Source organism: Elephas maximus, chromosome X (genome assembly GCF_024166365.1).
Source record: "Elephas maximus indicus isolate mEleMax1 chromosome X, mEleMax1 primary haplotype, whole genome shotgun sequence".
Taxonomy (NCBI): domain Eukaryota; kingdom Metazoa; phylum Chordata; class Mammalia; order Proboscidea; family Elephantidae; genus Elephas; species Elephas maximus.
This window is the reverse complement of record NC_064846.1, coordinates 147,310,012-147,321,349: the sequence shown is the minus strand read 5'-3', so window position 1 is coordinate 147,321,349 and position 11,338 is coordinate 147,310,012. Positions and strand designations below refer to the sequence as shown.

At 48.6% G+C, this 11,338-nt stretch overlaps 1 protein-coding gene across 1 annotated transcript; it reads left to right on the top strand.

The window, feature by feature from the left end:
- The first annotated feature begins 1,469 nt into the window (after positions 1-1,469).
- LOC126068843 (melanoma-associated antigen B2-like) lies at positions 1,470-2,477 on the top strand. Its single transcript, XM_049871535.1, has one exon. The coding sequence runs from the start codon at positions 1,470-1,472 to the stop codon at positions 2,475-2,477; it is 1,008 nt and encodes a 335-aa protein (XP_049727492.1).
- The last annotated feature ends 8,861 nt before the right edge of the window (positions 2,478-11,338 follow it).

Genomic DNA, 11,338 nt, shown 5'->3' with positions numbered 1-11,338 from the left:
TTGAGCCACAAATCCCACCCCTACTTTCAGGCTGACTTGAGTTAGTAGAGGGAGGAATCCCAACTCCTACCCGGGAACAAGTTTAGAAGCCTGAGTGAGAAATGAAGGGGTCACCAATTGAGAACTGGGGTCAAGTAACCCCCGCCGCCCTGACCAGCCCTAGGATTCCCAAAATAGCCTGCAAAGGATGTGGCTCACACTGACTTTCAACTCTGAGGTGTCAGGAAGGTGTGGTCTTTGGTCTGAGGGATGTGGCCTCAGGTCAGCAGAGGGTAAGGTCCCAGGAAAGGTGCAGAGTCAAGGTGAAGACAAGATTGAAGTACTGGGGACCACCCGATCCAAAATGGGGAGGGCTGCACTGAGCCCAGTTGCTGCCTTTGGCCCTGAGAACCCAGGACTAATAAAGCAAGTTCAGGTGATTCTGGACTCCTGCCTGGGGCATCTCAGGGAGATGAGGGCCTTAGTTTAAACCCCAGTTCAGCAGAGAGAGGAATTCAGAACCTGGTGGGAATCAAGATAAAAATCCTTTAAGAGGAAACAGGGAATTAACCACCCTCCCCCTCCTTTTTTTGTTCCCCCTCCAAGAAGAGAGGACTCTGCACAAAGTCTCCCCTTTGATATTGGCCTTGGGAAGCCAAGGTCAGAGATGTCAGGCTGAGGTGCCCCCTCGTTTGTTCCTGGGGCGGGTGGACTCCGGGACAGGAAGTCCTTGGACTAATGGGGAGGCAGGAGACTAGGTCCCTAAAAGGAGTCATGTGAGGATACTGACTTATACTGAGGTGAGTCCTCCCTCAAATCAGGGGAAACCATAATCCCGATCCTGCTCTCAGACCTGGAAGACTTGAGTATGCTGACTTAGTGAGTTGCATTTATTTCCTCCTAGGGCATCTCAGGGAGGTGAAGGACCTGGTGAAAGGTGGCAACTCAGGTAATGACCGTGGTGGAGGACTGAGGGCTCCAAGGAACCCCAGATGGAATGGGCCCCATGTGCTGTCATCACTGAGACACCCTGGGAGGAGTGGTGGCAGAGTTGCTCCTTCAGTTCCTGCTTGTGAGTCCCAAAGGGATTTGAGGTGTCAAGGTCAGAGTAGTAGAGGGGAGGTGCTCTGGGCCTGCCAGCAGATGATATGATGGTCCTACGAGTGAAATTAGAAGAACCCCCAATAACCCAGTACAGAGAGTCCCTAGTGTTAGCCCTTGCTGTCAACCCAGTAAGCCCCAAGCAGGGCTGACGATCTACAGCCTAATCCATCCTCTAATTTCCTCTACAGGGTCCTGACCAGGACAATAGGAGCCTTGAGGGGTCCAAGAAGAGTGTCCTCAAGAATCCTGCAGAGGCAGCAGTTGTGAAAGCCAAGGAGACATCTCTCTGCTATAGGGGCACACACCCTCTCAGTCTGCCTTCTCCAGCGGTCCTGAATCACCTGCCCTCCTTACACTCCTGCCTGCTACCCCTGAGCAGAGTCATCATGTCTCGTGGTCATCAGAGTAAGTTCCACTCCCGTGAGAAACGTCGCCAGGCCCGAGGTGACACCCACAGTGTCGACGGTGCTCAGGCCACTGCAGTAGAGGAGGAAGGGTCCCCTCCTCTTCTTCTCCTCCTTTTGGGGGGGTCTCCCCTGAGCTCCCCTGCTGCTGGCATTCCCCAGGGGCCTCAGAGCATCCCGCCCATCACCACTGCTGCTGCAGGTGCTTCGGGCACAAGAGCTGCTGGAGGGGCCGAGGGCCAAGATGAGGGAGGTCCAAGTTCCTCTGCGGCCCCAGCCCCCACTGAGAGGTCTCAAAGAGACCCCGTAACCCGGAGGGTGAGCACGTTGTTGCAGTTCCTGCTGTACAAGTATAAAATGAAAGAGCCCATTACGAAGGCAGAAATGATGAAGATCATCAACAAAAGGTACAAGGAGCACTTCCCTGACATCCTGAGGAGAGCCTCTAAGTGCATAGAGCTGGTCTTTGGCCTTGACATGAAGAAAGTCAACTCCAAAGGTCAATCCTATGCCCTTGTCAGCAAATTGGAGATCACCAAGGAAGAGAATCTGAGTGGTTGCAGGGGGTTTCCCAAGACCAGGATTCTGATGCCTCTCCTGGGCATGATCTGCAGGAATGGCAACCGGGCCACCGAGGAGGAGATGTGGGCATTCCTGAATGTGTTTGGGATGTACGATGGGAAGAGGCAGTTCATCTTTGGGGAGCCAAGGAAGCTCATCACCAAAGATTTGGTGCAGGCAGAGTACCTGGAGTACCGGCAGGTGCCCAACAGTTATCCTCCACGCCACGAATTCCTGTGGGATCCCAGAGCCCACACTGAAGCCAACAAGAAAAAAGTCATAGAGTTTTTGGCCAAGATCAGTGATACTGACCCCACTGCCTTCCAAGCCCTGTATGAAGAAATTTGGAGAGATCGGGAAGAGCAAGCTGCAGGCAGAGAATGGGCCAGGGCTGGTCTGAATATCATGGCCAGGCTAGCGTCAGGGTAAAGTCCAGTAGGTCCTCCCACCCGTAGTGAACTCTGAGGGAGATTCTTCACTTTGTTGTTGAACAGGGCTGTTAACTTTCTAAGTAGTGGAGGAGAGGTTAGGCTGGAGGGAGCACACGTTATGTCTTTTTGTGTTCCTGTTATACTTGAGTAACTTGTAGATTTAGCTCATTTTTTGTCTTTTTCAAATGTTCCTTTTAGTTGAAGCTTATTTACATTCAGAATGTGAATTCCTCCTCATGCATTTATTGCTGTTTATCAGATTTAGGAGTAAGAGTTTTGTGTTACATAAAACAAAACGAAAATCCTTGAATATTTTTTCGTGATCCAGAACCAGTTAACAAAGTATCAGAGTAAGGATTTCTTTGGAAATATTAAAGACATCCACAACAATTAGTTAGGATCACAAGATAGAGGTGTAAAAACATAAAAGATGGCCAAGTCTTGGTTTCCCTTACTCCATTTGGTAGAAGTAAAACATACATGTGCCTGGATGTGTTTAGTTTATACAAGGATGTGGGAGAAAATAAATCGTGATGATTTGACCTCTTGTTCACTGGCTCTTATTTTCCCCAAACAGTAATTGAACATCTGCTCTTTGGAAGGCTTCATGCCAGTACTGGGGCCCTTTAGGCAAAGGCGTCAAAGCCCGTGTGCGTCTAGGAGCAGATATGAAATAAGGAGGAGGTTGAGATACTGTCCAAGACCTCAGGACTAATAGAAAAGGAGTGAGCGCTTCAGGGTTCCCTTTAGTGTAAATGCCCTGAGGGAGGGCAGTTTGGGACCTTGGGAAACTTTAATGTCTCAGTGGGGGTGGGGGGAATTTTAAGTTAGGAAACATAGGGTAGGGAAGAGTAGGGGGTGAGAAGAGCAGGTAGGGGTGAGGTTGGGGGGAGGGAGTCCAGATAAGCCTGTGGGCAGGGTGAGCAGGGTAGGACACTCCCATGATGTGTCTGAGCCTGGAGAGGCTGACCCTGGAATGGAAACCAGCTCTTCACAGTGACTCTGGGATAGGGGGTAAAGCAGAGAGAAATCCCCACTTGGGGCAGGACTGGCAGGTGTCCTGTGCTCTTGTCCCAGTGCACTTGAACACACCCACTGACTAGGTGTGTTATGCACACCATGTCCATGGAGTTCCTGAGAAATAGGGCACTCCTCCCTTTGTGTCAGGAAGCCACTGATAATAGCCTGTTGCTTTGGGCGGGGGAGCCAAAGGGCATGCCATTGAGGGGACGGTAGAATGAGGTTGTTTTGAGTGTCATTTGGCAAACTCCAAGTGAAGACGACTTTTGGCCATGGTGATGTGAATGAAAATTACGGTGACATACATGGAAGGACAGCTGGGAAGGGAAATTGTTGGTCCTTGACAGCACTTCTAGGAGTTTTGTGTTACATTAAACTGGGACACTCTATCACCCATATTAAAGAATATACTCCCTAATATGGACTGAATTTACACACCACACCCCTCAAAAACAGGTGCTATAAATCCTTACCCAATAACTATGGTTATAATGCCATTTGGGAATATTTTTTTTTTGTTAAAGAGACTGGATTGTAAGGTGTCTCTTGAGTCAACCCAGAAGTTGCTCCAATGGAGAAAGATGTGGCGGTCAGCTTCTGTAAAGATTTACAGCCTTGGAAACACTATGGAGCAGTTCCACTCTGTTCTGTTGCATCCCTGTGAGTCAGAATATTCTGGACAGCAGTGGGTTTTTTTTCCCAGGGGGTGTTGATTGACCAAGCAAGTAATCACAACTGGGGAAAGATAGGTGCCACACCACATGAGATCTCCAGGGAAAGAAGAAACAGAAGCTGAAGAAAGACAAGGACCTTCCCCCACAGTAATCAAAGAGTTAAAGCTTTCTCCTACAGCCAGGATTTCTAGGCACCTGAACTGTGAGAAAATAAATTTCTATTTGTTAAAGCCATCCACTTGTGGTATTTCAGTTATAACAGCACTAGATAACTATGACACTCCCTAATGAGCGATAAAATGCTTTGTCCTTGACTACTAACATAAATGTTGGCAGTGCAAACCCATCCAGAGGCACTGCAGAAGAAAGACCTGGCAATCTGTTTCTTTAAAGTTTATAGCCAAGGAAACCCTATAGGGCAGTTCCACGCGGTGTGGAATTTAGTTGGAATTGATTCGACGGCAACGAGTTAATGTAAAATATTACTTCATTTTTCTTCTGAATCAGCATTTTTTCTAATTTTGTTTTCTTTGTCCTAGAGTGCTGCATATTCTGACATATCGTGGAGTAAACAAAACCAAAAATTCTCACAAGGTGCTTGGTATTGCAGAATGTGAAAATAATCATAGTAACAAGTGCCATTCTATAAAGACCTGATACGTGCCATCAGTTTGCCAGGTGCTTCTCATGCCTTGCACACAATGCACCTGCCTAGAAGACAGGACTTATCAATCCCACTTCACAGAAGAAGAACCTGAAGCTCAGAGAGTTTGTAATGTGTTTGCAAGTCTAGTATATGACTGCACTTGATTAGACCCCTGGTCTGAATCCATCTGGAGCCTAGCTTGTTCCAGTCCTCCCAGCCAGAGGCTTACCGTGTGTCCCTTAATTCATTGTTCTTCTCTCCACTACAAAATGTTTCTCAGATCAGAAAATGAATAACTTGTGCCCAGAGCATTGAGTTGGACTGTATAGCCAGAGCTATGTGAATACTAAAATAAGTGAGAGGTATGAATAAGGAAAAGATAAGAAAATATTCAGTGACAATGTAATCATCGACAAATGCAAGGCCAGATAATCTGAAAAGATCTGGGGCTCATAAAATCATCCTGGAGAGTCCCTGACTGTAGAAAGGAGATCTATTAGAACCAGGGTTACGTGCACCTCCAGGTGTGGCTGAAGGAGAGAAGGATGAGGTCAACCTGTTTTTCTGACAGCCCACCACCTGTGTTGGGCTCCCTATCTTTGGCTGCAGCTTCCCCACCTCATGCCACTTCTAACCCTGGGACAGGGACCCAATCTCTACAATAGGAAAATTGCGCAAGTTTGCAAGGATGTTCCATTTCTCAGGAAGCCTTTAATCAACAAGGAGCCAAGAAGAGGACCCCAGTGAATGAAAACAGAGAGGAAAAACACACCAGAATTTAGAGATTACACAAAGAACCGCAGGGCTTGCTCTCAGACCTAGAGAGCCCCAGGTAGTGCCCTCATTTATTCTAGAGGTTTCTCAGGGACCGGAGAGGGTGGCCTAAGGACGCTGTCCAAGTTGGTAAGACAATGACACTCAGCCTCTGAGAGACATCTAAGCGGTGACCCTGAATGAAGATGATGGCGGCCCCTCAAGAAGAGTGACGTCCCCTAGTGTCCTGGCCTTACAGTTGGCCCTGAGAGAGCTTGGACAGTCCTGACTGGATATGACTCATCCTGACGTCCAAATCAGAGGTCCCAGGTCACTGAAGACCTTGATATGAGGGGAGCAGCCTGGGATTGAGCAGGGAGTGGATTTCCAGGACTGGTCAGGTTCAAGATGAAGACTGTGAATGAGGAAGGAGGGAACCACCCACACCAGACAAAGGAGGCCACACAAAATGCCCCCTGCTGTCCACCCTGGGAGGCGAAGGGCAGAACTGTCAGAATGAGGAGTCTCCTCAGTTCTGCCTGGAGGGTATCAGGTCTGGTGGGCATACCCCAGTTCCATGGAGGGAGGAGACTCAGGCCCTCAACGGAGTTGTTATGAGTGGGAACCCCATCAACAGAAGGAGCAGAAAAGAGCTTTGCCTCTGTTCTTAGTCCTGGGAAGCCTCTGGGAGAGCTCTCTGCCAGAGGTGCCCATTGTTTCTTCCTGAATGGTCTCAGGGAGGGAGGGTCCGGTCTAAACGGGCAGCCCCAGTTTTGCAGAAGGAGGAGTCTTGTCCCTAACTGGAGTTAGGTGCGGACCGTGAGTGTTTATGGGGCGACCTACCGCCTCAAAAGGATCTGCCAGGTGCAGTTAAACAGCCTGCAATCCTGTGAGGCCCCAGGAAAGTGTATGGTGCGGCACACCCTGATCTGTCCCTTTAGGGTCTCGGCGTGGTTGAGAATCTTCTGAGCCTGTGAGTCAGGTCTCCGTACACGGCACTCCAAGGCTCTGATAGGTATCAAGGTGAGGACTCTGCGTGAGCACTAAGGGACCACTCACTACAGAACAATGCGGTCCCAAGTTTCCTGCCCTTGTTGTTGGTCCTCAGAGTCCCCCCGCCTCTGTAGGAGGATCTTGGTCCTTGGAAACCCCTGGTACAGCCTTATACGGATGTGACATGTCCTGGCTTCCATCTAGGAAGTGCTAGGAAGGTGTAGCTTCTGGTTTGGGGGTCTGTGAGCTCTACTCACCAGGAGGGCGGAGTCTCAGGACTGATCAGGAGTCAAGGTGAGGACCCTGAATGTGGACTGTGCTGACCAATTAACCCCAGAAGAGCGGGGTCCTAAGAGCGCCGCCCCTACTGTTGGCCCTCGGAGCACCCCCTAACGGCCTTGGCCCTCGGAGCCCCCCCGCCATAGCCTTGGCCGGAAGTGACGGGCGGGCATGCGCCGACTTCCATCCAGGAAGCGCCGGGAAGGCAAGGCGTCTGGTCTGACCGGGTTGAGACTTTCATCATCGGAGGAGGGTGGAGTCTCAGAACTGGTCAGGAGTCCAGGTGAGGACCCTGAAAGTGGACTAAGGGGACACCTAGCCCAGAACATAGGAGGTCCCACAAAGTCCCGCCCCCACCGTCAGCCTCAAGGCCAGCAGGCTGACTTCTGCCTGTAAAGTCTCAGGATGGGCGGGCCTTGTCCAAGAAAGCACCCGAGTTCCGATGAGGAAGGAGACCTAGACTGTAACTGCAGGACAGGCGAGGACCTTTGGTGCTAATGAGGAGGCGTCCCTTTAAAACAGGGGCGGCCCACAGCTCAACCTTGCTATTAGGTTCCGGAGACGCCCGGCAGGGGTAGACAGATGTCAGATGTACAGCACCCCGACTACCCTCTAGGGAGGTGAGGGCCTTGGTCTGAGCCATAAATCCCACCCCTGCTTTCAGGTGGACTCAAGGTAGTAGAGGGAGAAATACCAGGTCCTACCCGGAAGAAGGTCAGAAGCCTGAGTGAGGAATGAAGGGGTCACCAATTGAGAACTCTGTGGTCAGGTTCTAGCCAGCTCTAGGATTGCCAAAACAGCCTGCAAATGATATGGGTCACTCTGACTTCCAACTATGAGGTCTCAGGAAGGTGTGTCCTTTGGTCTGAGAGTTGTGGCCTCAGGTCCACAGAGGGTGGAGTCACAAGAATGGTGCATAGGCAAGGGGAAGACAGGATTGAAGTACTAGGGACCAATCGACCCAAAATGGAAAGGACTACACTGAACCCTGCTAATGCCATGAGCTCTGGGAGCCCAGGACAAATCTGACAAGCTCAGGTGACCGTTGACTCCGCCTGGATGGTCTCAGGGAGATGAAGGCCTATGTTCAAGCCCCAATTCAGCAGAGAGAGGAATCCCAGAACCTGGTGGAAGTCAAGGTAAAAGCCCTTCAAGAGGAAAGATGGAATTAACCCCCCACCAAACAAGAAGAGAGGAGGTTATACAAAGTTCCCCCTCTACTATTGGACCTAGGAAGCCAAGGTCAGAGATATCACACTGAGGTGCCCCCCTGTTTTCTCCTGAGGGTGGGTCATCTCAATGCCATGCAGTCCTTGGACTAATGGGGAGGCCTACTCAGCAGAGGCAGGAGACTGGGTCCCTAAGAGGAATCAAGGTGAGGACACCGAGTTATGATGAGGCGACTCCTCCCAGAAATAAGGGGAACCATAAAGCCCCACCCCTGCTTTCAGACCTGGGGACTGGACATACTGACTTAGTGAGTTGCAGTTACTTCTCCCAGGACATCTCAGGGAGGTGAGGGATCTGGTCAAAGTGGGTACCCAAGGTGAGGACCCTGGTGAAGGACTGAGGCCTCTAAGGAACCCCAGACAGAACGGGCCCCACTGTGCTGTCATCACTGAGACACGCTGCCAGGAGTGATGGCTGAGCTACTCCTTCAGTTCTTCCTTGAGGGTTCCAGAGGGATTTGAGGTGTCAAGTTCAGAGTAGCAGAGGGGAGTGGCCCTGGCCCTGCCAGCATTTGATATGATGGCCCTGAAGGTGAACTGGGAAGACCCCAAACTGACTGAGTAGAGAGAGTCCCTAGTGTCAGCCCTCCTGTCACCCAAGTAAGCCACATGCACGGCTGGCAATCTACAACCTAATCCTTCCTCTAATTTCCTCTACAGGGTCCTGACCAGGACAGTAGGAGCTTTGTGAGGTTGTAAAGCAGTGCCCTCCACGAATCCTGTAAGGCGGCCTTTGTTAAAGCCAAGGAGGCATCTCTCTGCTGCAGGGGCTTGCACCCTCTCAGCCCCGTCTGAAAAATCAGCCATTGGAAACCCTGTGGAGCATAGTTGTTCTCTGGCACACAAGGGGTCTCCATGAGTTGGAATCAACTCAACAGAAACTGGTAAGGTTGTGAACTGCCTTTGTTTCTGTTAAGGGCCACATCCCCCTCTTATACCCATCCCCGCATCTCTTGTTTTAGTTTCAGAGGAAGAGACATCCAGGTACTTTTCTGGCTCCTGAAATTTCTTGGTCTTTTGAACTCGTCTTTCCTTTCAGAGTTTATGTTGCATTCTTTATCAGCAGCTTTCCCTTTGGTGTGACTATGCTCAAATATCATTAGATCTACCTGGTGCATTTTTTACACCTGTGCATAATTGGCCACACTGATTACCCTCCCCGTTGTTCAAGCCTTGGGAAGTCCCTTCTGGGCTTGACCATAGTGTCTGCTTTGTTCAATTGGATAATAGCAAACATGACGCAAGTATAGACTTAAGAAGAGATGTGACCATGGCTTTTGCCCTCGCTTATTTTTCTTGCGATACCTTGGAACCACCACCATGTGAACAAACACAGGCTAACCTGCTGGATGGTGAGAGCTAAATGGCCTAGATATCTCCTTTGCCCCTGCCAACAGAAAGAAAGGTAGCAGAGCAAGAGACATGTGAGTGAGGCCACGGACCATCAGCTGACCACAACTCATGAGTGACCCCAGACAGCACTACATGGTGCAGAGATGTGCCGTCCCAACTGAAACCACAGACTCATGAACAAATTAATGGCTGTTGTTTTGAGCCACTAAATTTTGGCATGGTTTGTTATATGACATAAATCGTTACTTACCTATATAACCTTTCCAGCTATGGCTTTAATTATTTTCTTCCATTCATTGCCAAATTGTTTATTTCCTATCAAATACTAACTTACCTAAGACATAATTATATATCTAACTATGTGATAGGGACTGTGCTAACCAATAATGCATAGAATAGTAAGCAATAGCAGACATGGGAACTACCTTTATGGAGCAAAGAAAGTGATGATAGCTAGAATTATTCAGTGTTTTCTCTGTGCCTTCTACCATGTTAATCTTTTAGCATACATTAGCTCATACACCAACACTATTATTGACCCCATTTTACTGATGGATAAATGGAGTCTCAGAGAATGTTAAGATATTTGCTTTAGGTCACAGTAAGTGATGGAATTCAGATGTTTATCCAGCACTTTAAGAACAGATAAAAAGAAACCTAGGAATTGAGTCTTAGCTCTGACAGTAACTTCCACATCAATGAAGAGAATGCAGATCTCCTTTCGTTATCTTTAAGGGTCTGTCTAGCTACCCTTTTCCTATGATCCGAAACAAAAAGTCTTTAACCTGAGTCCAGTTCCTGGCCACTTGCACTTTGCTTACTGTCTTGCTCATTAGTATCTGTCTTCTATGGGGAAACTAAATTCTTTTTTTTTATTATTGTACTTTAGATGACGGCTTACAGAGCAAACTAGTTTCTTATTAAACAATTAATACACATGTTGTTTTGTGACATTAGTTGCCAACCCCACGATATGTTAACACTTTCCCCTTCTTGACTTTGATTTCCTGTTATCAGCTTTCCTGTCCTCTCCTGCCCTCTCATCCTCGCTGCTGGGTTGGTGTGCCCATTTAGACTCATTTTGTTTTATGGGCCTTCCTAATCTTTGGCTGGACCTCAGGAGTGACTTTAGTAATGAGCTATAGGGGTGTACAGGGACCGTACTCTAAGGATTTCTCCAATTTCTGTCAGACACTAAGACTGGCCTTTATTTTTTTTTCTGAGCTAGAATTTTGTTCTTCATTTTTCTGAATCTCTGTCCAGGACCCTCTATTGTGATCCCTGTCAGACCAGTCGATGGCGGTAGCCGGGCTCCATCTAGTTGTGCTGGACTCAGTCTGATAGAGGCTGTGGTAGTTGTGGTCCATTAGTCCTTTCCCTTGTGTCTTTGGTTTTCTTGATTCTCCCTTGCTCCAGATGGGGTCGGAACAGTGGAGTGTCTTAAATGGATGCTCACAAACTTTTAAGACCCCAGACGCTACTCACCAAAGTAGAATGTAGAACATTTTCTGTATAAACTATGTTATGCCACTTGAGCTAGATGTTCCCCAAGATCAAGGTGCCTGTAGCCCTCAGCGCAGTAATTTGGTCTGTTAGGGAGTTTGGTTGTGTCTATGGAGCTTCCTCAACGTTACCTTGGATAGCTTGTGCTGCCTTTCCTCGTATTGTTTACTGTCTTAACCTTCACCAAATTTACCACTAAAAAAAAGCAAAAACCAAACCCATTGCCATTGAGTTAATTCCGACTCATAGTGACCCTATAGGACAGAGAAGAACTGCTCCATAGAGTTTCCAAGGAGCACTTGGTGGATTCCAACTGCCAGTCTTTGGGTTTGTAGCTGTAGCACTTAACCACTGCACCACGAGGGTTTTCAAATTACCACTAGGATAGAAAAACTGTTAACAGTTGTTA

Excerpts from the sequence above, each read along its gene's own strand:
- LOC126068843 (XM_049871535.1), top strand. The coding sequence starts at position 1,470 with ATGTCTCGTGGTCATCAGAGTAAGTTCCACTCCCGTGAGAAACGTCGC.